The 27,904-nt window shown below is 43.7% G+C and overlaps 1 protein-coding gene across 5 annotated transcripts in view; it reads right to left on the bottom strand.

Annotated features, from left to right (window-relative positions):
* The window catches only part of LOC128136075 (transcription factor RFX3-like), a 172,175-nt gene that overhangs the window by 91,214 nt on the left and 53,057 nt on the right, over positions 1–27,904 (bottom strand). For 4 of the 5 annotated variants that reach the window (XM_052775164.1, XM_052775162.1, XM_052775165.1 and 1 more), the window contains exons 2-3: positions 22,145–22,269; positions 8,908–9,005 (exon numbers count right to left, since the gene is read on the bottom strand). In XM_052775164.1, coding sequence (XP_052631124.1) covers positions 8,908–9,005; positions 22,145–22,261 — 215 coding nt within the window. In that variant the 5' untranslated portion in view covers positions 22,262–22,269. Of the gene's footprint in view, positions 1–8,907; positions 9,006–22,144; positions 22,270–23,242; positions 23,565–27,904 lie in introns of those variants that run through there. The other variant, XM_052775163.1, reaches the window with a different exon arrangement.

Below are 27,904 nucleotides of genomic sequence, written 5' to 3'. Positions count from 1 at the left end.
TAATTTTCAGATGAGCATCCACATTTGGGGGCAGTTACATAAACTAGTTATTACTACAAATTTGAAGAAAAGGATGCTGTGAAAAATAAAATATTTTTCTTTTTAAGCAAATTGGCTAACTTTGCTAGCAGAAATTCTTAATTACAGGATTCATCGAGTACTCAAGTTGAAGAAGGGCATTTCTCATATTAGGTGACTTCCATTAACCATTAATTCTTACTCCACCAAACATGATGTTTTGCCTCATAAACAAAATCCAGTCTTTACTTGGACTGTTTCTTCTTAGATGTAGTGGAAAAAAAAAAAAATCACTTAAAGATAATATGATTTCCCTTTTCTAGTTTTTTCTTCTCCATTACTGTAGCAGCATTTGTTCTCCACCACCAAGATTTCACAGTAGTAAGAGCAATCCTACCTTCTGTTAGTTAAACACATTCTTATATATTGCATATTGATGCTGTCTTTGAACACTGCACATCATTGCATTTTGTTCTTCAGAACTAAAATAAACAGCGTGTTGGCAATGGTTCAGGGTACTTCGAGCTTACTTGAGGAAACTGCAGTATTGCAATTATTGCCATTTCCTGCAGGGTTTTGCTCTTCAAAAGCACTTAGGCAAAAATTGAAGGTGGAAAATTCATGATGGAAGTTTTCAGGAGATAGGAAACAATTGTTGCAATTACTAATGTACCTGTAGGAATGCCAAAAAGAATTTTCATTGCTGATCATAAGTTTCTTGAAAGGGTCTTAGGTGAAGTGGTCAGTTCTGTTTGTTAAATCAGAAACTAAGTAATTGTTACATAATATAGAATCAAAGAATAATTCAGGTTGGAAGGGACCTCAGGAGGTCTCTAGTCCAACCTCCTGCTCAAAGCATGGTCAATGCTGAATTCAGACCAGTTTGCTCAGGGCTTTACCCAGTCAGGTCTTGAAAACATATAAGGACAGAAACTACACAAACCTCTCTGGGCAACCAGTTGCACTGCTTAACTGTCCTCCTCGGTTGCTTGTGCCCTACTTCGTTGTCCCTCTAGCAGATATTGGGGTTGTTCAAATCTCTCATGAGAACCAGAGCCTGTGAACACGAGGCTTATTCCAGTTGCCTGAAGACGACCTGTATTGGCTTTACATGGCAAGGTTTTGATAGAGGTGGGGGGTGCAGGGATGGCTTCTATGAGAAGACACCAGAAGCTGTCCCCATGTCAGAAAGAGCCAGTTTCAGCCGGCTCCAAGATGGACCCACTGCTGGCCAAAGTCTGAGCCAATCAGAGACGGTGGTAGCGCCTCTGTGATAACATATTTAAGAAGAGGTAAAAACTGCTGCTGCACAACAGCAGCTGGGAGAGAGGAGTGAGAATATGTGAGAGAAACAACCCTGCAGACACCAAGGTCAGTGAAGAAGGAGGGGGGGAGGAGGTGCTCCAGGTGCCGGAGCAGAGATTCCCCTGCAGCCCGTGGTGAAGACCATGGTGAAGCACATTGTCACCCTGCAGCCCATGGAGGACCCCACATGAGAGCAGGTGGATGTGCCCTGAAGGAAGCTGTGACCCCATGGAGAGCCCATGCTAGAGCAGACTCCTGGCAGGAATGGTGGCCCTGTGGAGAGGAGCCCATGCTGAAGCAGGTTCCTGTCAGGACCTGTGTCCCAGTGGGGAGACCCACACTGGAGCAGTCCGTTCTTGAAGGACTGCACCCTGTGGAAAGGACCCATGCTGGAGCAGTTCATGAAGAACTGCAGCCCGTGGGAAGGACTCACGTTGGAGAAGGTCGTGAAGGACTGTCTCCTGTGGGTGGGACCCCACACTTGGAGCAGGGGAAGAGCATGAGGAGGAAGGAAAGGCAGAGACAAAGCATTATGAACTGACCGCAACCCCTATTCCCCGTCCCCCTGCACCGCTCAGGAGGAGGAGGTAGAAGAGTTGGGAGTGAAGTTGAGCCTGGGAAGAAGAGAGGGGTGGGGGGAAGGTGTTTTTAGATTTGCTCCTATTCCTCATTATCCTACTCTGTTTAATTGGCAATAAATTAAATTAACCTTCCCCAAGCTGAGTCTGTTTTGCCTGTGACAGTAATTGGTGAGCGATCTCCCTGTCTTTATCTCGACCCATGAGCTTTTCATCGCATTTTTCTCCCCCCGTCCGGTTGAGAAGGGGGAGTGATAGAGCAGCTTGGTGGGCACCTGGCAGCCAGCCAAGGTCAACCCACCACAAGACTTCATCTACTTCTTCCTGATCAGGCAGTCTGTATCAGATACCCACAACATCACCCACGTTGGTATGTCATCTAACCCAGACCCTTAAGCTCTCAACTGGCTTATCATCCATCCCTAGGCAAAGCTTCATGCATTCCAGCTCCTCTTTCATATAGAGCGCCTTCTTGGCTTGTTTTCCCTAAAGATTCTGTATCCATCCATTGCAGCACTCCAGTTGTATGAGCCATCCCACAATATCTGTGATCCCTGAGATCGTAGCCCTGCAAATGCTCACAGGCTTCTAATTCCTCCTATTTTTCCCCATGTTGCGTGCATAAGTGTGCAGGCACTTCAGAGAGGCACCCAGTCGTACCAATTTCCCCAAAAGGGCATGAAAGTTTTCCCATAACACTGATCTCCTGACACTTCCTTAGTTATGTGCGTATGCTTGAAGTGGTCCACTTTCAACATGGTTTTGTTGATTATGAGGTCCCTCCTGTTTACCCCACATCCTTTGCTTGCCCATCCAGTCTATGACTTCCTCACTTGACTGTTGGTCATCCCTTCCCCATCATTCCTAGTGTAAAGCTCTCCTTACCAGGTCGGCCAGTCTGTTGGCAAAACTGTTTGTGCCCCACTTGGACATGTGGATCCTGTCTCTCCCTATCACACAGTCCTCCATCCTCAAAGAGGATCCCATGGTCATAGTGGCAAAAAGTCTAGTTGGAGGCCAGTGACTAGCAGTGTACCCCAGAGGTCAAGACTGGGTCCAATACTGTTCAACGTCTTCATTAGTGATCTGGATGATGGGGCAGAGCGCACCCTCAGCAAGCTCGCTGATGACACAAAACTGGGAAGAGTGGCTGATACATCACAGGGTTGTGCTGCCATCCAGAGGGACCTCAAAAGGCTGGAGAAATGGGCTGACAGAAACCTCATGCAGTCCAACAAAGGGAAATGCCAAGTCCTGCCCCTGGGGAGGAACAACCCCACGCACCGGTACATGCCAGGGGGGCCAGCCAGCTGGAAAGCAGCTTTGCAGAGAAGGACATAGAGGTCCTGGTGGACACCAAGTTGAACATGAGCCAGCAGTGTGCCCTTGCCACAAAGAGGGCTAATGGTATCCTGGGCTGCATTAGGCAAAGTATTGCCAGTAGGTCCAGGTAGGTGATCCTTCCCCTTTATTCAGCACCAGTTCAGTACTGTGTACCTGGAGTCCTGTGTCCAGTTCTAGGCTCCCCAGTACAAGAGAGACATGGACATACTGGAGAGAGTCCAATGACAGGCCATGAAGAGTATTAAGAGAGTGCAGCATCTCTCCTATGAAGAAAGGCTGAGAGAGCTGGGACTGTTTAGCCTAGAGAAGGCTTGTGGCGGGGGGGGGGGAATCTTATCAATGTATATACATACCTGAAGGGAAGGTGCATAGAAGATTGAACCAGGCTCTTTTCAGTGGTGCCTAGTGACAGGAGAAGAGGCAATGGGCACAAATGGAAACACAGAAGGTTATGTCTGAACATCAGGAAACACTTTTTCACTGTGACAGTGACTGAGCACTGGAGCAGGTTGCCCAGAGAGTTTGTGGAATCTCCCTTCTTGGAGATATTCAAAAGCCATCTGGACATGTTCCTGGGCAACCGGCTCTAGGTAGCCCTGATTGAGCAGGGGGTTGGACAAAATGACCTCCAGAGGTCCCTTCCAACCTCAACCTTTCTGTGAAAGAAAACAATGAAAAAAATGAAAACATCTCCTCAAGCTCTTTCCTCTCACCAGTAAGATCAAGAAGAACATTGCCAAGGTGCCGAGGCCCCCATGCCCCTGACCATTGCCCCCAGAGTAATATAGCCACACTTGACACTTTCCAGGCAGGTCTCCCTTGGCAGTATCATTGATGCCCACATGGAAGAGCAGCAGAGATTAATAGCCTGAGGGCCAGAGAAGCCTTAGCAGGTTTTCAACAGTGTCCCAGATCCAAGCCCCCAGCAAGCAACCCTCCCTAAACAATCGGTCAGTTCAGCACATGGGAGTCTCCATCCCCCTCAGCAGTGAGTTATTCACTACTGCACGACTCAGGTTCCACCAGCATGGATGTTTTGTTTGACAGACCTCCCAGCTCCTCATCTGCTATGAGGGCACTGATTCTATTTTGTAGTTGCAAATCTTCAGGTGGAGAAGGAGCCTTCCTCCTGGTGCCAGAAGTCACAAGCTTCTACCCTCCACCATCATGGGAGTCTCCACTTCCCAACCCAATAAGCACAAACTACTCCTGCTCCTCCTTCAGAACAGTTTGGGCTTTGAGCTCTTGAAGCTACAGGATTTCAGAGGAGAACCGGTTGATTTCTTTCTCGTCATCTCTGATGCCGTGCAGTCTGCTGACCTCCTCCCATAGCTCCTTTACTTGGCAACACAGATCCTCAACAAGCGCACACCACCTGCAGACTGTAAGACTATCTTCTGCTGCCCCAGCATCAGCAAAACCCCAGGCACATCCTACAGCCTGTGACTTACAGAACTGTATCTTCCTTCTGGAGCTCCATGTAGGCCAAGGCCTCTGACATTCCAGGGACAGTTGCTCTAACAGCTGCTGGGGACCATGTCCTGTAACAGGTCCCCACCATTGTTGAGAATACAGACACTGTCCTAAATTACTAGATCCTACTCACTACAAACTGCTAACCATTCATTGTGCTCTAGGCTGGCACTTATATAGGCCACTCCCTAGTATTTGCTGAAAGGGTGCTTGACTGTCCCTAATCAGGAGTCTGCTGGAACAAAAGCTCAATGCCCTCTTTAATCAAGAACAGCTGACAGAGCCTGTTAGAACTGCTAGAGCTTGCTAGAAATCACAGTCTCCTGTAGCTAGGAAGATGCAGTTAAGGAGCATTTAAGCCTTTTAGATGTACACAAGCCCATAGGACTAGGTAGGATGCATCCAAGGGTGCTGAAGGAGCTGACTGATGTCATTGCAAGGCAGCTCTCCATCATCCTCAAAAGGTCACAGCAACTGGGGGAAGTTCATGATGACTGGAAAAAGTCATATCACACCCATCTTCAAGGACAAAAAGGAGGATACTGGGAACTACAGGCCAGTCAGCCTCACCTCAGTCCCTAGAAAGGTTATGGAACAAATCCTCCTGGAAGCTATTTGTAAATACATGAAGGACAAGAAGGTGATTGGGAGTAGCCAACAGGGATTTACCAAGGGCAAATCATGCCTGACCAAACTCATTGCTTTCTATGATGAGGTGACTGGCACTGTGGACAAGGGGAGGCAGTGGATGTTGTATACCTTGACTGAAGAAAGGCCTTTGACACAGTGTCCCATAATCTCCTTATCACCAAGTTGTTGAGCTATGAGCTGGATAAGTGAATGATAAGGTGGGTGGAAAATCGCCTAGACTGCTGGGCTCAAGGAGTTGTGATCTGTGGTGCAAAGTCCAGCTGTGGGCCAGAAACTAGCGGGGTCTCCCAGGGATCAGTACTAGGACCAATGCTGTTTAAGGTCTTTATTAGTGACCTGGATGATGGGACAGAACGCACTCTCAGCAAGTTTGCAGATGACACCAAATGGCGGGGGGCACTCAATATGCTGGAAGTCAGAGGGACCTGGAAAGGCCAGAGAAATGGACCAATGGGATCCTCATGAAGTTTAACATGGATAAATGCCAAGTTTTGCATCTGGGATGGAATAACCCCATGCAACAATATAGACTGGGGGGCTGACTGTCTACAAAGCAACTTTGCAGAAAAGAACCTGGAGGTCCTGGTGGAAAGCAAGTTGAATATGAGCCAGCAGCATTTTGGCTCTTTGTTAGATTTGTGTCTACCACTATACTTTCTTCTTTCCATCCACTGGTCCTTGCAGCAAAGAAGGACAAATGCATCCTGGGCTGTATTACCAAGAGTGTAGCCAGCAGGTTGAGGGAAGTGATCCTTACCCTCTGTTTAGCACAGGTGAGACTGTATCTGGAGTCCTGTGTCCAGTTTTGGGCTCCCCGGTACAAGAGACATGGACATACTGGAGCAAGTCCAGCAGAGGACCACCAAGATGGTCAGGGGGCTGGAGAACATGACATATGAGGAGAGGCTAAGAGAACTAGGCCTGTTCAGCTTTGAGAAGAGAAGGTTCAGGGGCTACCTTTTTGCTCTCTACGACTACCTGATGGGAGGATACAGAGAAGATAGAGCCAGACACTTCTCAGAGGTGCACAGCAATAGGACAGGAGGCAATGAATGCAAGTTGTAATATGGGAAGTTCTGGTTAGATATTAGGAAAATACTTTTTTCCATGAGAGTGGTCAAATACAGAAATAGGTTGCCCAGAAAGGGTGTGGAACCTCTGTCCTTGGAGGTATACACGACTCAATGGGACAAGTCCCTGAGCAACCTGATCTATTTAGACCTGCTTTGAGCAGAGGGTTGGGCTAGATCACCTCTGGAGGTCCCTTACAACCTAAATTTTTCTACGGTAAATTATCAACCATACTAAAATACAGTTTACTAGTGGATGAAATAGCACTACAAGTTATGTTGTATCAGCCAGCTCTTCCTTCCATCTCCTTTAAAGACACTGTCTACAAATGAAATCATTAGCAGTTATATCAGGAAAATCATATAGGCATCATCTCCTGTATGGAGACAACTTTTCTGGGCTGTTTATCCAGCCAGTGTTTTTATTTTTGTTTTGTTTTTTAAAGTTTTTTTTCCCAGACAACCATGCATTGTGGCTCTTTGTTAGATTTGTATGTCTGCCACCATACTTTCTTCTTTCCACCCACTGGTTCTTGGCTCTTGCCCTTCCAGTCACTTCTACCAGCTCTTTATCTAAGACCAGAACCCTTTCCTGCTTACTGGATCACAGTCCCAGTCTTCTTAACCAGCCAACTCATGTTTTCCTTTCCTCCTCACTGACTGGCCCTAGTTGCTGTTTTCATGTGTAAATGATCTCTTGGGAGGGCTTGAGGGTTGTGTTAGAATCAGGCTAGCACATGGCCATAAAAGGAGGATGAAAGAATATCCATGTTAATAGTCATAGAACATTTTCCATTCCTACCACAGGTTTAGTACTTGCTCCTTTCTCTGCTTTAATAGGATAGCTTCCTTCAACCATATATCCTAGGCCCTGTATATGGAATAGAATAGACTCTGTTCATAGATTAGGTACAAGAACCCAGAGTTGATATAATTAATAGCAGAAGCAGCAGCTGCAAGGAGATGCCCCATTTAGGACCACCTGGAGCACATGCATTGGTCTTTGGAGCATTTAACAGATAAATAGGGTAAAACAAACATAATCCTCTGCTTAATATATTTGAGCTATAAACTCAGGCAAAGTTTCATGAACTGCAATAAACCACACACTCCCAACATCACTGCTCAGTTTCAAGTCCATAACTGAAAGAGTAGAAGTACTACAGCTTTTAAAAGAAAAACTTATACAAGCACGGATGAAGAAATAGGTTTTCTTTTGTCTCAACAGTTCAAGGTCTTTGGCTGACATTTTTCAAAAACAAGTTAGCCTAATAAGGCATTCTACATAGAAATTTTCAATCTTTGATTACAGTTTAACAATGTTATGAGTGACCTTCAGTTTTTACAGTATCTTAAACAAGGACGCATTGGTCATTCTTAATAATAAGCACATCTTAACAGACCCATTTAGGACAGAAGATTGATTAGATATTATAAGAGCAAAGAAAATCAGGCAACAAGAGAGTGTGTGGGAAAAGGTTAACTGAAGAATGGATATGGCAAAATATGCCAGTGGAAAGGATGCTGCAAGTATTAACATCAGTCTCTGAACCCAATAGTGTTGTTGACTTTTTTGTGTCAATGCCAGATTATCATCATTAAATACATATTTGCTGGCACCAAACAAGTTTTCTACATGCCTTTTGCTTCTTCCTTAACCTTATAACACATCAAAAGTGTCAAGGGGATATATTTAGAGGTAACTGGAAAAATAGGAAGGGACGGAAGGTCCTCCCTGAGCAACTTCAAAGTTAGCTGAACTCTGAGTGTGTGTGTGGGTTGTACCATATAACCTCCAGAGGTCTCTTTTGACCTAAATTATTCTATGTTTTTAAGTTTGCACATGGGAGAAAGGAACTTGATGGCAGAAAAGCATGTTCATTGAAGCAAGAAAAGCACAGGAAATAGAAGAGTCTAGGAGAGAAGCAAAAGGACATATTCTCATTCTTCTCGCTTCCTTTGGAAAAAAAATTAAATATGTATCATTGCATTAAACACAGTAAAGAAATTACATAATTGTTTTCTGTAAGTAATGACTGCAGCTGCCTCAGCAGTTTAGGAAATTGCCAGTAGAATTTCAACTAGAAGAATAGGAGGCCTACATGAGGACTTCTTTATTACACAGATGATCATATTAATGACAAGTTTAGATAATCCTTCCTATCAGCATAATTTAAAACTTGTCCATAAACTTAAATTTTTTCCCCAAACAACAAAATGCTGCACATATAGCTTCACACTATGTCCAACTGTAACGATTACCTGAATTCATTTTAGATTAATTCAAGTGATGTGAATTCAACTTGTTTTCACCCAAATAATGATTTAAAATGACAAAAAAAAGTTTTTGTTCAAACATTTTTCTTTGCTACTTAAAATACAGTAGCCCATATGATGTCAATAAAAGAATGTGCATTTAACTTCATATTTATAGTAAACATTCTAATTTTGATCAATAACCAACTTACATAGTTCCATTTGTGTAGACTGTGTCACTTCCCTCCACATACTGAACCTGGGCTGGGTAGACATGCTGTACCTGTTGCACAGTCTGTACTTGCTGTACCTGTAAACAAGAATACCAGAAATATAGGATAGTTTACCTTATAAAAAGAATGACTAGTGCTTCAGTGCATCTAACAGTTTCTAAACAATACTCTTGGTCATAGGACATCCCTGCTCTCACAATTACTAAATAACACAGAATGTAATATTGTGCTGCAAGTCTGTAATATGCCAAGTAGAGTACTAACATTGGAGATTGTCGTGGTTTAACCCCAGCCAGCAACTAAGCACCACGCAGCTGCTCACTCACTCCCCCCTCACCCAGTGGGATGGGGGGAGAAAATCGGGAAAGAAGTAAAACTCGTGGGTTGAGAGAAGAACAGTTTAATAGAACAGAAAAGAAGAAACTAATAATGATAACACTAATAAAATGACAACAGCAATAATAAAAGGATTGGAATGTACAAATGATGCGCAGTGCAATTGCTCACCACCCACCAATCGACACCCAGTTAGTCCCCGAGCGGCGATCCCCCCACCCCCACTCCCCCCAGTTTATATACTAGATGTGACATCACATGGTATGGAATACCCCATTGGCCACTTTGGGTCAGCTGCCCTGGCTGTGTCCTGTGCCAGCTTCTTGTGCCCCTCCAGCTTTCTCGCTGGCTGGGCATGAGAAGCTGAAAAATCCTTGACTTTAGACTAAACATTACTTAGCAACAACTGAAAACATCAGTGTTATCAACATTCTTTGCATACTGAACTCAAAACATAGCACTGTACCAGCTACTAGGAAGACAATTAACTCTATCCCAGCTGAAACCAGGACAGAGATGCATGCTCTTGAGAGTATGGGCATTTTCAATGCCAAAGACAGAACCATCTGGAAAGCACTAGAACAAGAACTATATGCTTCACACCAAGCTTAGGAACTATATTTAGTAAGGAAGAAAACTTCATTTGGTCATCTATATGCTGCTTTTCTGGGTTTTTTTACTCCATTTTAACTCTATACAATACAAGCCTATAAATCACAACTTACATGTGCTGTTAACAGGCAACCTTTGACCCATCAGAGTAGGTCCTAAAAAAATTCAGTGTGATCCTAGAAGAGCCTGGTTCTAATGCATGTGATGCATCATCTACAAGAGCTCTTTAATCATAGAATGGTTTCAGTTGGAAGGGACCTTAAAGATCGTCTAGTTCCAACCCCCCTGCCATGGGCAGGGATACCTTCCACTAGACCAGGTTGCTCAAAGCCCCATCCAACCTGGCCTTGAACACTTCCAGGGATGGGGTATCTACAACCTCTCTGGGCAACCTGTTCCAGTGTCTCACCACCCTCACAGTAAAGAATTTCTTCCTAATATCTAATCTAAATCTACCCTTTTTCAGTTTAAAACCGTTACCCCTCGTCCTATCACTACACTCCCTGATAAAGAGTCCCTCCCCGTCTTTCCTGTAGGCCCCCTTTAATTACTGGAAGGCTGCTATAAGGTCTCCCCAGAGCCTTCTCCAGGCTGAACAACCTCAACTCTCTCAGCCTATCTTCATAGGGGAGGACCACCCAGCCAATTCCTTATCCACCGAGTGGTCCATCCATCAAATCCATGTCTCTCCAATTTAGAGACAAGGATGTCATGTGGGACAGTGTCAAACACTTTGCACAAGTCCAGGTAGATGACATCAGTTGCTCTTCTCTTATCCACCAATGCTGTAACCCTGTCATAGAAGGCCACCAAATTTGTCATGCATGATTTGCCCTTAGTGAAGCCATGATGGCTGTCACCAATCACCTCCTTATTTTCCATGTGCCTTAGCGTAATTTCCAGGAGGATCTGCTCCATGATCTTGCTGGGCAAAGAGTTGAGACTGACTGGCCTGTAGTTCCCCTGGTCTTCTTTTTTTCCCTTTTTAAAAATGGGGGTTATCTTTCTCCTTTTCCAGTCAGTGGGAACTTCCCCAGACTGGCACAACTTCTCAAAAATAATGGATAGTGGCTTAGCCACTTTATCCGCCAGTTCCCTCGGGACCTGCTGTCACGACCCGGACTGGACAGACCAGGGAGTTGTGTTGAATTTGGAATTCCCTCAGGCTAAATTAAGGTGAAACAACACTAAACGATCAAGTAAACATTTTATTCATGACAGAAGCAAACTGAACTTGGGAGGCATAACAGTAGGTGGTGTGGTTTCTCACAACAGGAATTGGCATGGAACTACCTCAGTAAACCGCATAACAGTAGGTGGTGTGGTTTCTCACAACAGGAATTGGCATGGAACTACCTCAGTAAACCGTGTAACCCAGGGTAACCACATATATCAATTCAGGGAATAAGGAGATCCCTCCTGTTGAGTCACGAGGTTCAGAGCAGACCCCCTTGCTTTCCAGACTCCTCCTCAGAGAAGGGCCTATGGGTGGCTGGATCCACTCCTAGTCCCAGAATTGGTCAACAGTTTTATGTCTTAAAGGGATGAGGTGTAGGTATTATGGAAAAGGAAAAAAGTAAGAGAGAGCAAGACAGATAGAGAAAAAGGGAAAGAGAAAGATTTCACTGGTCCTGGGTCCAGCATTGGTTCAGTCAGCCGAGGGGTCCAGTTCTGGTGGGCTTGTGCACCTGGGGCTTCAGTTTGTGTCCTTTTATCATCCTTGCCGCTCCTTCAGGCGGGCATTCGAACTCATTAGGCTAATTAGGTGTCATGAGCAGTTTGTGAGCCTTTGGGCTTGGGGGTCATTTGGGGAGTAACTTCCCCTTCCCTGCAGATGTGATCTTTCGCCATGCATGGTGAGCTGCCCTGCTCAGCATATCAGAACAGCTTATCAGAACAGGGAGCTGTGCACCCTCTGGCATGTCCTGCCCTCCTGTTGCTGATGGGTGCTGATCGGCTTCTTTTCACCTGTGGTTCCTTGCTAAGCAGAGTTCGTTGTTATGCAGAGGTCATTAAACAGAACTTGCCCCACCACAATGTTTGAGACATTAACTCTTTCAGTCTCTCACACCTGCAGATGCATCTCATCAGGTCCCATGGACTTGCACACCTTCAGGTTCCTTAGATGGTCTTGAACCTGATCTTCTGCTGCGGTGGGTGGTTCTTCATTCTTCCAGTCCCTGCCTTTGCCTTCTGCGACTTGGGCGGTGTGCCTGGAGCACTTGCCGATGAAGACTGAGGCAAAAAAGTCATTGAGTACCTCAGCCTTCTCCATGTCCCAGGTAACCAGGTCTCCTGTTTCCTTCTGGAGGGGGCCCACATTTTCCCTAGTCTTCCTTTTATCGCCAACTTACCTATAGAAGCTTTTCTTGTTACCTTTGATGCCCCTGGCCAGATTCAATTCTATCAGGGCTTTGGCTTTCCTAACCTGATCCCTGGCTGCTCAGACAATTTCTCTGTATTCCTCCCAGGTTACCCTCTGTAGGCTTCCTTTTTGTGTTTGAGTTTGTCCAGGAGCTCCTTGTTCATCCATGCAGGCCTCCTGGTGGTTTTGCCTGACTTCTTCTTTGTTGGGATGCATCGCTCCTGAGCTTGGAGGAGGTTACCCTTGAATATTAACCAGCTTTCTTGGGCCCCTCTTCCCTGCAGGGCTTTATCCCATGGTACTCTACCAAGCAGATACCTGAAGAAGCCAAAGTCTGCTCTCCTGAAGTCCAGGGTAGTGAGCTTGCTGTGCACCCTCCTCGCTGCCCTAAGGATCTTGAACTCCACCATTTCATGGTCACTGCAGCCAAGGCTGGCCTTGAGCTTCACATTCCTCACCAGCCCCTCCTTGTTGGTGAGAACAAGGTCCAGCATAGCACCTCTCCTCATTGGTTCCTCCATCACTTGGAGAAGGAAGTTGTCATCAACGCATTCCAGGAACCTCCTGGATTGCTTATGCCCTGCCGTGTTGTCCCTCCAACAGATATTGGGGTGCTTGAAGTCCCCCATGAGGACCAGGGCTTGTGAACATGAGGCTGCTCCTATCTCTCTATAGAGGGCCTCATCCGCTCGGTCTTCCTGGTCAGGTGGTCTGTAGCAGACCCCCGCTATAATGTCACCTGTCCCTGCCCTCCCTTTAATCCTGACCCATAGGCTCTCAGTCAGCTCCTCATCCATCCCCAGGCAGGGCTCCATGCACTCCAGCTGGTCATTGACATAGAGGGTGACACCCCCCTCCTCATCTCCCCTGCCTATCCTTCCTAAAGAGCCTGTATCCTTCCATTCCAACACTCCAGTCATAGGAGCCATCCTACCACGTCTCTGTGATGCCAATAAGATCATAGCCCTGCAAGCGTGCGCACGTCTCTAACTCTTCTTGTTTATTCCCCGTGCTATGTGCGTTTGTATAGAGGCATTTAAGTTGGGCCCCCGATGAAGCTGACTTACTGGCTGGAGTGGCTGGGATTCCTTTGTGCTGCTCTTCAGGTGCTCTCCTGCTGACCTGTGATCCCTCTCCAGGCTCTGGGCATCTATTGCTGGCACTGGCATCAAACTGGTAGGAGTGGGATGGATTGAGGTTCCCCTCCCCCAGCAACTTTAGTTTAAAGCCTTCTTCACCAGCTTGGCAAGCCTATGACCGAAGATGCTCTTCCCCTTCTCTGACAGATGGACTCTGCCAACCCCCAGTAGACCAGGTTTCAAACACCCTGTTTGCCCGCTCTGTTCACAGTGCTCCTGATCGCTAGCGCTCCCTAGGGCTGCCTTTTGTGGGAGTGGGGGGTGGCCGCCGTTACTCCTGGCCCCGCCCATGCCTCGTCAGCGGCTCGCTCTCGCTGTCAGCTCCGTGCTCTCCTGAGGTTTCCCCGGCTCAGGAAACCCCCCTTGCACCCCGCGATCCCCCGCTCCGCTGCGGAACGCACCTGCACCGGAGCTGATTGCCTCGGCGAGAACATTTTACTTGGAAAACCTCCATCATCCTCACTACATTCTATAAAATTCCTATTCCTCCTTTCCCCCCATTAACTCATATACTTCAAAACGAGATTCTAAACTTCATTGTTAACCTAATGTACTGGTTTTGGCTTGGATAGAGTTAATTTTCTTCACAGTAGCTAGTATGGGGCTATGTTTTAGATTTGTGATGAAAACAGTGTTGATGTTTTCATTACTGCTGAGCAGTGCTTACACAGCATCAAGGCCTTTTCTGCTTCTCACACTGCCCCACCAGCAAGCAGGCTGCAGATGCACAAGAAGTTGGGAGGGGACACAGCCAGGACAGCTGACCCCAACTGACCAAAGGGCTATTCCATACCATATGACATCATGCTCAGCAATAAAACTAGGGGGAAGGTTGGGAAGGGGCCGCTGCTTGGGGACTGGCTGGGCATTGGTCGGTTGGTGGTAAGCAATTGTTTTCATTTGCATCACTTGTCTTTCTTGGGTTTTATTTTTCTCTCTCTGTTATTTTTTTCCTCTTTTCCTTACAATGTTTTATTATTATTATTACTTTTTAATTATTGAACTCTTTTTATTTCAACCCACGAGTTTTCTCACTTTTGCCCTTCCGATTCTCTCCCCCATCCCACTGGGGGGGCAAGCAGAGTGAGTGAGCGAGCGGCTGTGTTAGTTGCTGGCTGGTGTTAAAACACACCACCTAAGGAAAAATTTATATTAAAACCTTAATTCTGAAAAAAACCACATTACTTTGAATAAGAGTGTTCAAGTGTGACAGAAAAGCAGATGTTTCTGTCAGTCAGCAGTAATGAGATGTACTCTTTTTGATGGTTAAATAGAAAACTCAGCAGTTTGCTGATTTCCCATGTGAACCATTGCATAAATTGACATTGGCCTGCCATCCCTTAACAGTGTTCCTGAACTATAATTTCCCAAATTCAAAAAATACATCTCTTATCGTTAAGGCAAGATAAAACTATGTATAGAATTTTGATTTTAGATAAAAGTGTTTGCATTAAAAGTACTAATAAGGTTAAGAGAAAAATACCAGGGTAAAATAAGTAAGGATTTATAAACTCCATTTAAAATTAAAAAATATAATCAAGTACAGTGCCTAAACAAAACAAAACAAAAAAGAGTTGGATATGGAAAGCTTTCTGTTCTCAGAGAAAAAAAAAATCATTTTAATACATTGATTAGTCTGGAATACTTTTGGAAAGCAGCGCATGCTGTAATGTTGATATTTAGATAAATGACCGATATAAGTTCATGACTATTTTTCATATGTTAAATCTGATTTTGCATTAAGCTCCAATTTTGATTAGCAAAATTTTTTATGTCCAGTTTAATGATACAATTATTTCTGAATGCTATGGTCATAGTCTATGCTGAATAGAACGATTTGTTTTGTGTAACTATTGATACATGGATACACCTTCTAAAATCAATTAGACACTTGTTTTTAATTTTACTCTTCGAATTCTTCTGTATTGCATGACATAAACCATAAGGTCAGTGAGATGAATTTAAAATCCTTATAAGCTTGCTACCTCATGCTTAAGAGTGCATGTTAAAACAGGAATAATACATGAGTGGAAAATCATATTTGAGGAAACACAAGACTAAGAAAAATTCTGCAGGATGTTAAATGCCATTTAATTATGCTCCTCACTTTTTGGCCGTACTCTTGCTACTTTTTACTTGCACATGTATAGGTTTCTCCTTTCACCATTCAAGGTGCCAAAAATGACAATTGCTGTGTTGCTTGAAAACACCCGTGAAACCACTGCCACTACACTCAGAAGGGAATCTTAGTTTTTCATTAAGGACTTTTTTTTTTTTTTTCTTCATTTGGAGCACCATATCAGACTTTTATGAAAGCCATAGTTATATTGTCAGTGTGCAAAGAAAAGATTTATTTTAGCAGAAAATAATTTAGACATTGAGAAATTATTCCCCCCATAGCTACAGGAAAGGATTTTTAAAAATAAATTATTTCTTCAGAATTTTTCATCTTTACCTAAAGTAGTCTGCTCCTAAAGAATGTGTACATAAATTCAAATTTCAAATTTAAGCAAATATATAATATATACAGTTAATTTTTTCAGAGCAAAACCACTCTTCTTCATCAATAAGATTGTTTTAATGCCTGATAGCCCTTTCTTTTCCTACAGTGGAAAAGCACCTATCTTACCCACATTCTTCATCACATTTCCTAGTGGTATACTAGATTCACATCTTTTTTCTTCCTTTTCCTTACCCTACACATTCAATTCCTTTAAAATTCCTGACCTTTTCTCAACACTTTCATCATCTATCCTTTTCTCTCTAAACCAGTATCTCCTTCATATCCTGTCTCAATCACTGCAGAATCATCTGCATCAGCTTTCAAAACATATGCATCACTTCTTCAGTCTATACAAAATATTGCAGCAAACTCCTCTTCCTTGGCCAGGTTGATCGCCTAACTTTCATTTCTGAAACCTTACATGACTTCTACTTTAAAAATAAGACTCAACTGAAAAAATACAATCCAATATAATCACAAAATAGTCCAAAACACAGATGAAATATTCAGTGAAACAGAATTATTGGAAATAGTAACACTGAAAGATAAATAATATTTTATTGAAAATTGTGGTAGGTTGACCCTGGCTGGGCACCAGGTGCCCACCAAAGCCGCTCTATCACTCCCCCTCCTCAGCTGGACAGGGGGGAGAAAATATAACAAAAGGCTCGTGGGTCAAGATAAGGACAGTTTAATAAAGTGAAAGCAAAGGTCGCGCGTGACAGCAAAGGAAAACAAATTATGTTATTCTCTACTTCCCATCAGCAGATGATGTCTAGCCACTTCCCAGGAAGCAGGGCTTCAGTACTCATAGCAGTTGCTCTGGAAGACAAAAATGCCCCCCTTCCGTCTCCCTTTACTTAGCTTTTATAGCTGAGCTGATGTCATCTGGTATGGAATATCTGTTTGGTTAGTTTAGGTCAGCTGTCCTGGTTATGTCCCCTCCCAAGATCTTGCCCAGCCCCAGCCTGCCGTTGAATGGGGGCAAAAATGTTGGAGAGACAGCCTTGATGCTGTGCCAGCACTGCTCAGCAGTAGCCAAAACACTGGTGTGTTATCAACACCTTTCTAGCTACCAATACAGAGCACAGCACTACGAGGTCTGCTATGGGGCGAATTAACTCTATCTCAGCCAGACCCAATACATGCTGATATAAACTATATCTAGTTTTTAGAAGTTTTAAGCAAAACTTAAGAAGTTAACCACACTAAGCCTCCTAGAAAGCTTAACTAAGTCCAAGCATCACAGAAGCTTTATTTACAAGTTAGTATAATATTAGAAAGACCTTATCCTAATGGGCCCAGATAGGATGCACCCATGGGTGCTGAGGGAGCTGTCTGATGTCATTGTGAGGCCATTCTCAATAATCTTTAAATGATCACAGTGATTAGGAAAGGTGCCTGAGGACTGGAGGAAAGCAAAAATCACTCCTGTCTTCAAGAAGGAGGACCTGGGGAACTACAGGCCGGTCAGCTTCACCTCAATCCCTGGGAAGGTGATGGAGCAATTAATTCTGGGAACCATTTCCAGGAACATGAATGACAAGAAAATAATCAGGAGTAGTCAGCATGGGTTCACCAAGGGAAAGTCATGCTTGACAAACTTAATAACCTTCTACAATGAAATAACTGGCCTGGTAGACCAGGGGAGAGCAGTGGATATAGTCTACCTAGACTTCAGGAAGGCCTTTGACACTGTCTCCCATAAGATCCTCACAGAGAAGCTGTTGAAATATGGGCTGGATGAGCAGACAGTGAGGTGGACTGAAAACTGGCTAAATGGCCAGGCCCAGAGGGTGGTGATCAGTGGCACAAAGTCTAGTTGGCTGAGAGCGCTGGGGCTGTTTAGCCCAGAGGCTCAGGGGGGAATCAGGAATCTTATTATGTGTACAAATATCTGAAGGGAAGGTGCAAAGAAGATGGAGCCAGGCTCTTTTCAGTGGTGCCCAGTGAAAGCACAAGAGGCAATCGGCACAAACTGAAACAAAGAAGTTCCATCTGAACATCAGGAAACACTTTTTCACTGTGAGGGTGACTGAGCACTGGAAGAGGTTTCCCGGGTTGGTTGTGGATTCTCCCCTGTTATGGGTTTGTGTGGCAGGGATTTTTTGGTAGCGGGGGTAGGGGCCGCAGGGGCGGCTCCTGTGAGAAGCTGCTAGAAGCTCCCCCGGCTCCAAGTCGGACCTGCATCTGGCCCAGGCCGACCCAATCAGTGACAGTGGTAGCGCCTCTGGGATAACATATTTAAGAAGGGGAACCTACAGTGAGTAGGGGGATTGGAATGAGAGAGGAACACCTATGCAGATACCGAGGTCAGTGAAGAAGGAGGGGGAGGAGGGGCGCCGGAGGAGGGGCGCCAGAGGAGGTTGATGCCCCTGCAGCCCGTGGTGAGACAGCAGGCTGTCTCCATGGAGGTGAATGGTGGAGCAGATGCCCACTAGCAGGCTGTGGAGAAGCCCACGCCAGAGCAGTCAGATGCCCCGAAGATGGCCGTGACTCCATGGGAAAGCCCGCGCTGGAGCAGTTTGTGACTGAAGATCAGCCTGCGGAAAGGACCTGTGCCAGGGAAGTTTGTGAGGAACTGCAGCCTGCGGAAAGGACTCACATTGGAGAAGTTCGTGAAGGACTGTCTCCTGTGGGAGGGGCCCCACGGTGGAGCAGGGGAAGAGTGAGGAGCCCTCCCCCTGAGGAGGAAGGAGAGTGTCCTGGTTTCAGCTGGGATAGAGTTAACTGTCTTCCTAGTAGCAGAGACAATGTGTGGCAAGCTGACCCCAACCCCCATTCCCTGTTCCCCTGCGCCACTGGGGGGAGGAGGTAGAGAGAACCGGGAGTGGAGTTGAGCCGGGAAGGAGGGAGGGGTGGGGGGAAGGTATTCTAAGGTTTGGTTTTACTTCCTGATATCCTTGTTTTGTTTTGATTTGTAGTAAATTAAATTGATTTTATTTCTTCCCCAAGTTGAGCCTGTCTTTTGCCCGTGACCATAATTGGTGAGTGATCCCTCCCAGTCCTTATCTCGACCCACGAGCCTGCCTTTATATTTTCTCCTCATCCCACTGTGGCCGGGGGGGAGGAGTGAGCGAGCGGCTTCGTGATGCTTTGTTACCGGTTGGGTTTAAACCACGACACTCCCCCTTGGAGATATTCAAAAGCTCTCTTGACATGTTATTAGGCAACCAGTTCTAGGTGACCCTGCTTGAGCAAGGGGGATGACCTCCAGTGGTCCCTTCCAACCTCAACCATTCTGTGATTCTGTAATAAAGATTTAAGTTAAAGAGAGATATCTATATAAAAGTCCTAATTCAGCAAAAGCCTTTCAGTGGCACAAAGTCTAGTTGGAGGCCAGTGACTAGTGGTGTACCCCAGGGGCTAATACCAGGTCCAGTCCTGTTCAACATCTTCATTAATGGTCTGGATGATGGGGCAGAGTGTACCCCCAGCCATTTGCTGATGATACCAAACTGGGAGGAGTGGCTGATATGTCACAGGGTTGTGCTGCCATCCAGAGGGACCTCAAAGGCTGGAGAAATGGGCTGACAGGAACCTCATGAAGTTCAAAAAGGGGAAGCACTGGGGGCCAACCAGCTGGAAAGCAGCTTTGCAGAAAAGGACCTGGGGGGTCCTGTTACCTGCAGTCTGGAGGAAGGTGTTGTTTAAAGGTTAAAGGCATCACTCTAAATGCAACAAACAGACAAAAAATAAATTTTGAGGCACAGAGAGATCTTGTGTTGGATTACAGCACAAATACAGACAGTGATGACCCTAAAAAGACTGTGATAGAGCAGTGCTCTATCATCAGGAATAAGCAGAAATGGGCAATAGAAACCAGGCCCCTCCAGAAGATGCAGAAGGTAGTTTATGACAAAAGGGTACTGACTAAAAATCTTAACAGCGTCCCCTATGGCTTTTGATCATGGGCATGCACTAGAAGCACCCCTTTTCTGCTATTCTGGAAGGGCATAGCAACTGCAGGTAAAGTTATTTTGTAAAAACCCTTTTGGAGAATGCCATTCAGAGAGATATCAACAGGGTGTAGAAATGAGCTGACAGGAACCTCATGTACTTCAACAAGGAAGAGTGCCAAGTCCTGCACCTAGGGAGGAACAACCCCACGCACCGGTACATGCCAGGGGGGCCAGCCAGCTGGAAAGCAGCTTTGCAGAGAAGGACATAGAGGTCCTGGTGGACACCAAGTTGAACATGAGCCAGCAGTGTGCCCTTGCCACAAAGAGGGCTAATGGTATCCTGGGCTGCATTAGGCAAAGTATTGCCAGTAGGTCCAGGTAGGTGATCCTTCCCCTTTATTCAGCACCAGTTCAGTACTGTGTACCTGGAGTCCTGTGTCCAGTTCTGGGCTCCCAGCTGAGAGAGCTGAGACTGTTTAGCCTAGAGAAGAGAAGGCTTGGGGTGGGGGGATCTTATCAATGTATATAAATACTTGAAGGGAAGGTGCATAGAAGATGGAGCCAGGCTCTTTTCAGTGGTGCCCAGTGACAGGACAAGAGGCAATGGGCACAAATGGAAACACAGGAGGTTCTGTCTGAACATCAGGAAACACTTTTTTACTATGACAGTGACTGAGCACTGGAGCAGGCTACCCAGAGAGATTGTGGAGTCTCCCTTCTTGGAGATATTCAAAAGCCATCTGGACATGTTCCTGGGCAACTGGCTCTAGGCGGCCCTGCTTGAGCAGGGGGTTGGACAAGATGACCCCCAGAGGTCCCATCCAACCTCAGCCATTCTGTGATTTTGTGATTCTGTGATTTCAGCCAATTATTAACTTAGTAGGGATGAACTTTGAGCAAGTACACAAAGATAAGCATTTAAATTCATGTTATGTGCCCAATGCTTAAATGTTTTGCTGAAACATTGGGGTTTTTTTGGGGGGGGTTTAAAAAAAAAAAGCAAATGTATTCCAAGGTACATTATAATCTAAGTAGAAGTTACATTAATGGAATTATGTAACATTATGAATTGAGTCTGTATACCAGGAAAAATTATTAGTGAAATGTATGAGGCAGTTAAACAGCATTGCAAAGAACATGCAGAAAAATTCATCACCTTAAATTTTAAAACTAAGCTTAACAAAATGCTAGAAATTTTAGTTTAGACAACAGTGATTCACTAGCACAGAAACAGACTTACATAATTGAACAAGTTATTCTCAGTTTTAATATTGTTGATTTTGAAACTGTAAAGCCAACTTATGTTGAAAAAGAACATCAGATTTCACCCAACCTAAAACACTGACAGCTGAATGGAGGAGAAGTGGAGAGGGAGGTGCTGATCTCTTCTCCCTGGTATCCTGTGACAGGACGAGTGGGAATGGTTCAAAGCTGCATTAGGGGAGGTTCAGACTAGATAGGAAACATTTCTTTACTGAGAGGGTGGTCAAACACTGGAACAGACTTCCTAGAGAGGTGGTCGATGCCCCATGCCTGTCAGTGTTTAAGAGGTATTTGGACAATGCCCTTAATAATATGCTTTTGGTCAGCCCTGAAGTGGTCAGGCAGTTGGACTAGATGGTTGTTGTAGGTCCCTTCCAACTGGAACAAATAATTAAAAAAAAAAAAAAAGCTAAATTATACATACTAAAGGAGTCTTGGACAAAAATCATGGCTTTTCACATTCAGTTCCTGTTTTCCAACTCCACTTCCCTCCTCAAGCTCCCCATGCACCACTCCCTCTGACGTTGGTGGGGCTGCATAGGTGATTAATCATGTCACAGAAGTGTGTGCTGAGCTGGCTGGTTCAGAAGCCCCTTTAATTCTCTGGCAAATCCAAATTATGCATTACATATGGTTTTACTTCAAATACCTTTCTGCAGTTGTGCAAGAACCTGCAGGGAGTCCAGCTTATAAGTACAAAATGACATTGCTTTTGTATTTTACATCTATATTGGATTTATTTCAAAAATTCCATATTCCTTATCAACCTTTCAAAGGAATAAATGTGAATATTCAGTAACTTAAATGAATGTAATATTTTATGAGATATTGCACACATTTCATAGTAATCTACTTTTAGAATCATGTGTATGTATTTCTGGTGGTTGCCAGATATTCTAGTTCAAGAAATAAACCCTGAAAATTGCATGTCTGCTTATGTAGCTATTTTAGTTCCAGTAAAATAAAATTGAATAAAACAGTGAAAAAGAGTTGCTTTTGCAGCCTTGCACAAAACCAGTTCTTCACTACACCTGTTGAAATGCATCATTCTGTCTTGCCAGCATTTTTTGTTTTCCCAAAATTAACAGACACCTACCTGTTGCTGAACTGGTACCTGCTGTACTACCTGTGTGGACACTGCTGCCTGGCCAGCCACAGATGCCTGTAAAGTCACAGTCGAACCTGTGTCCGACCCAGTCTCTGATGTCTGCATCGCGGTCTCTGAATAAAATTAAAATGTAAAATTAAAAGTTCAGCACAAACTTCTTTGCTTTTTGTCACTTATCCTTATTCAGATCTTAAAAGAAGAATATTCACCAAAAATCCAATCTGGGGATTAGCTAAAGATTGTTTCACATACTATTACATGAGTACATGGAGATACTTAATTTATTTTTCCTTTTTTAAAATGCTGCTTTGGCCTAAAATATTAGAAAATTCATATTATATATTATTGCTTTGTCTAATCTAAGGTCTGCTTAGAGCTTGCAGCACATCAAGAAGAGAATACTATAAGCTTTGGACTTCATTAATTTTTTTCTAACAGTTTACAGTCTGCTTCGTAACAGCAAATACGTTTATCAAATCAGAAGCAAGGTACACACGAACCTACTTACTGCTTTGAGGTAAAGAACTTATAGGAAAAAATCCATTCACAGGCCTGATTCTTCTCTAACTACACTTGTATACATTAGCTGCAACTATTGTCAGATTTTGAGAGGAGATTCAAAACCTTATACTATATTAAGACAACACACTTTGTGACCTATATGCACAAAAATAAATAATTCTAGAATCTGCACATATAAATGTTTACTTCTTAATTAAGCATGCCTTCACAAAAAGACTTGCAACAATCAATGCAATTAAACTGAACACTGGAAACATTTCATACCAACTCATCACAATTCTAAAGAACTAAAAGAGTAATTTCTATAGTAATCACAATACAAGTAAATAACAGTACCTCCAATATTGTCAGCTTTCAGAAAGAACTAACATACACTGAATAAAGTGTACTGTAAGAACACAATGGGTAAAATATGCAATACCAGAAATAAAATTCTCTCTTCATTTTCTTCCCTGAAACAGTTCAGATCCTTATGTACTGAAATATTCAAAGTTTTCTCTTACTTTATTTGCACTCAAAATATCTTATTATTTAATAATGTAAATGAACAGAAACTTTTCTCACTTATTTATGTGACTTCAGGAACAACTCATAAAAACCAGAAATAAGTCAAAGAAGTCCTCCCATCAGCTTGTAAATGACTACCCATTCTTCAAAGCTGTCTTTCCTCTGGTTTACTGAGTTTCACTATAAATTCTTCATATTCAAATGCCAAGTTAAAGCTCTAGCAGGTGATAGAATGAGGGGCTGCAACCTGAAAAGAAGACCCTGAAAAGCATTTCAAAGGTCATAGTGAAAAAGTGACTTGAGTAAGCTTGCTTTAGCAGAAAGTGTTAATGTAATCACTGGAGTTATAAACAGGGATTTTACCCCTATTAAAATAGTGAGGCACACACTAGAAAAGTACATGAGGTTGTGGCACTGATATTTTTAAAAGGAATTGTGGACACATATTTAGCTAACGGTCGCAAGAGCATTCCAGATGCCTTTAGAAGACCTTGAAAAGAATAAACAAGACGACAAAAAAAGAAAGATGCCAATTAGAAGAACACAGGTGCACATTCCACGATAAAGGGAACTTGGCACAAAGAACCGCAATTCGGCAGTTTATCTTGACCAATTAGACTGAGACAAGTTTCGCGTGTTTTAGTTAATATAACCAATTATATCCTATGTTTATGCGCGTGTACAGTGTTAGTATAACCAATTATATCTTATGTTTATGCACGTGTACAGCGTTGATATAACCAATCATATTTTATGTTTGTGCGCGTGTACAGTGACTTTGCAGAATATGTGACTATAAGTATGTGTGTGTTTTAGCAATAAAGGGTCGTCTGCTGTCTGCTCTCAAGATTACAGGCATCCGTCTACTTCAATCTCCTCAAATGGTGACCCCGACGTGATTGCGGGCCGAGAAAACGCTGGAATTGCTGGAAGTGCGTCCGGAGGAGACTCTAGCCGAACGATCGTCTAGCCAGCTGGACTGAGCAGACAACCTTCTCCCGGGAGATCAATCACCCTGCTCGTTTGGAAGTAAGGTGAGCGGCTAAGAGACTTAAAATGGGTGCCCAGATGTCTGTGGAAGAAGGGGCAATTGTACAAATGCTTTCGCATATCCTCTCCGAGAGAGGGATTAAGTATGATTCAAATACTTTACGTATGATGCTGAAGTGGCTTAAGGACCATGGTGCCCCCACTTCGAATGTAGAAGTCTTTGAAGTTAAAAATTGGGAAGAAATGGGAAAAGTAATTTGGGACTTTGTATCGCGTGGGGACGTGAAGGCTCAGAAAATCTCCGCTACGTGGAGATTGGTGCTGGAAACGTTGAAAGCCCTTAAGGCAGAAAAGGAGGCGGCTGCTGCTGTAAAAATTTCAATTGAAGATACCCCGGAAAAAAAGAGAAGTGTGTGTGGTGAGGTGGTAAATAATTCGGACAGTGATGAGGAATTAAACACCGAGGGAGATGTCATTAATGGAGGCAACGATCAACCTTTAAGTAACCTGCCTCTCGAGCAGAGACCTATCCCCTCTGCACCTCCCTATGAGACAGATACATCCCCAGGAGAAGCTATAGAAAAGCGATGGAAGGACATAAATGATAAAATGTTAACCGAAGGTCTAAATCCTGTGGCTTTTCCAGTTACAGTCAGGCAGAATGCCCCAAACGTGTGGCAACCTTTCAATTGGGATTTAATAAAAGAAGTACGGAAAACAGTAATGGCTAATGGACTGTCTGCTCCGTTTAGTCAGGCGTTATTGGAGAATATATTTTCTGGTCAAATTTTAACGGGCTTTGACTGTACACAATTGGCTACAATGATTTTAACCCCGACTCAGCGTCTATTATGGAAGGTGAAATGGGCAGAATTATGTGATTTAGCGGCACTAAGAAATTTGGACCGCCCAGAAGGAGATCCGAGGTATATGATCACTTCTGCACAAATGATGGGGACTGGTGACTTTGCAGATGTTAATAGGCAAGCGAGGCTACCCGTGGAAGTATTACAAGAATCAGCTTCCTTAGCTCTGAAGGCAATGGTAACCTTGCCTGAAGCTGGAAAGCCAGAACAATCATTTACAAGTATAAGGCAGGGTAATACGGAACCTTTTATGTCCTTTATTGATCGTCTGCGAGATGCTATTGAAAAGCAAATAGATAATGCTGATGCCAAAGAAGCATTGATAATAAAATTGGCTGTGGAAAATGCAAATGCAGACTGTAAAAAAATACTACAATCGATGCCAGGAAGAGTGACGCTAGTAGATATGATAGAGGCCTGTAACAAAGTTGGGTCTTTGGAGCATAAAACTACATTAATGGCCAATGCTTTTGCTGTAGTCATGCGAATGGATACAAAAAATGTTAAGAAATGCTATAAATGTGGACAACCGGGACATTTGCAATTTCAGTGCAAAGAAGGGCGAAACAAAGTGGAAGCTGGGCCTAATATATGCCCTCGTTGTCATAAAGGGAGACATTATGCTAACCAATGTAGATCTCGTTTCACAAATGAAGGTGTAGCTCTGCCACCTCGAGGTACCCCATCGCCAGGAAACTACAAGAAGAGTGCGAGGAGCAGTGCGATGACCCCAACAGCTCCGAAAGGATCCCAGAACGGCGCCAAGAAGAATGTCTGGCAGAATTGCCAGCCCGAACAGCTGGAAGTGCCGGAGTGGATGTCTCAACAATAGAAACCATTCTACTATGGAACTCTCAGGTACACCGTGTGCCAGTAAACGCACAAGGACCATTAGGTAATGGGCTTAGTGCCCTGTTGTTGGGACGGTCTAGTATAACATTACAAGGAATTTTTGTGCTTCCCGGGGTGATTGATGCGGACTACACAGGTCGTATTTATGCTATGATTTGGACGCCGTCTCCACCAGTATCGATACAGGAAGGAAGCAGAATTGCACAGCTAGTCCCTTTTAAAGCAAACGTACCATGTAAGGTTAATCAACAGCGTGGCAATGCAGGGTTTGGATCTACGGGATTAGAAGCTCAAATTATGTGGTCAATGGAGATCAATAAAACAAAACCTAGTATATCAGCAGAGTTACAAAATGCAAAGAACAGGCCAGAAAAAATAAAATTACAAGCATTAGTGGACACTGGAGCAGATGTAACAGTTCTGTCGTGGGAGGACTGGCCTGTTACTTGGGAGCTTTCTGAGATGGATTCGAAACTGTTCGGTGTGGGAGGATTATCAAAAACTCGACAAAGCAAATATATGATTCAATTGATTTGTCAAAATTCAGTTTCTTATATCAAACCTTATGTAACCAATATCCCTATGAACCTGATAGGCAGGGATGCATTAAGTCAAATGGGATGTGTGCTTAGTACATGAGACAATTTTGTGGCACGGCCATTGACGGGCGACCATGCCTAAAACTGAAATGGAAAACAGAGGAACCAATTTGGGTAGATCAATGGCCGCTGACTGAATCTAAGGTCGCCATCTTGAAACAGTTAGTACAGGAGCAATTGGAACAAGGGCACTTGGTGAATACCACAAGCCCTTGGAATACACCAGTTTTTGTCATTCCAAAAAAATCTGGGAAATGGAGACTATTGCATGATTTAAGAAAGATAAATGAAGTAATGGAAAATATGGGAGCCCTTCAATTAGGGTTACCCACGCCTACCATGATTCCACAAGGATGGAACATTTTGATTATTGATTTAAAGGATTGTTTCTTTACAATATATTTAGACCCAAAAGATGCGGAAAAATTTGCCTTTTCTATCCCCACCATAAACAAACAGGAACCCATGGAACGTTATCATTGGGTAGTTCTGCCACAAGGAATGAAAAATTCTCCAACCATATGCCAATCCTATGTATCCCAAGCTCTAAAAGGGTTTAGACAACAAAATCCAGACTTGATTATTTATCACTATATGGATGATATCTTGATAGCAGGGAAAAGAGAGTTATCCGAAAAGCTCAAAGAATTGACTACACAATTGTCTGATTTTGGTTTTAAAATAGCACCAGAAAAGGTACAAAAAATGCAACCATGGAAATATTTAGGCTGGAAGATTTTAGAAAAAACTATCGTTCCACAAAAACTGGAAATTACAGACAAGATTGAAACATTGAATGATGTGCAAAAATTACTGGGGACAATCAATTGGGTTCGAACACTGTTGGGAATAGATAATGAGCTTCTGACCCCTTTATTTGAAATGTTACGAGGCGACACTACCTTAACGGCACCTCGACAATTGACTCCTCAAGGTAAACAAGCATTACAAAAGATAGCAGATATAATATCCCAGAGTCAGGCTTTTAGAATTAAAGAAAATCTTGACATTAATCTTAGCATTTTAAACCGAGAAAAACAACCCCTCGGGATCATATATCAATGGGAGGGAAGTCACAAAGACTTGTTAATAATAGAATGGATCTTTTTAGCTCACCAGGCCCGAAAAACCATATTTTCTCGAACTGAAATGATTTCAGAATTAATTATAAAGGGGAGACGTCGGATTATTGAGATTTGTGGACAAGAACCACACACGATTGTTGTTCCTTTGACTCAAGGATATTTACAATGGTGTCTACAGAATAGTCTAACTTTACAAATTGCTTTTGCAGATTTCGAAGGAAAGATAGATATTCATCTTCCTGCACACAAAATGTTTACCTTGCTACAAAATATACAACTAGAAGAAAAAGAATTGTGTGCAGAGTTACCTACTGATGGTCCTACAGT

This window comes from Harpia harpyja, chromosome W (genome assembly GCF_026419915.1).
Source record: "Harpia harpyja isolate bHarHar1 chromosome W, bHarHar1 primary haplotype, whole genome shotgun sequence".
NCBI classification, from domain to species: domain Eukaryota; kingdom Metazoa; phylum Chordata; class Aves; order Accipitriformes; family Accipitridae; genus Harpia; species Harpia harpyja.
This window is presented reverse-complemented; position numbering and strand designations above follow the sequence as displayed.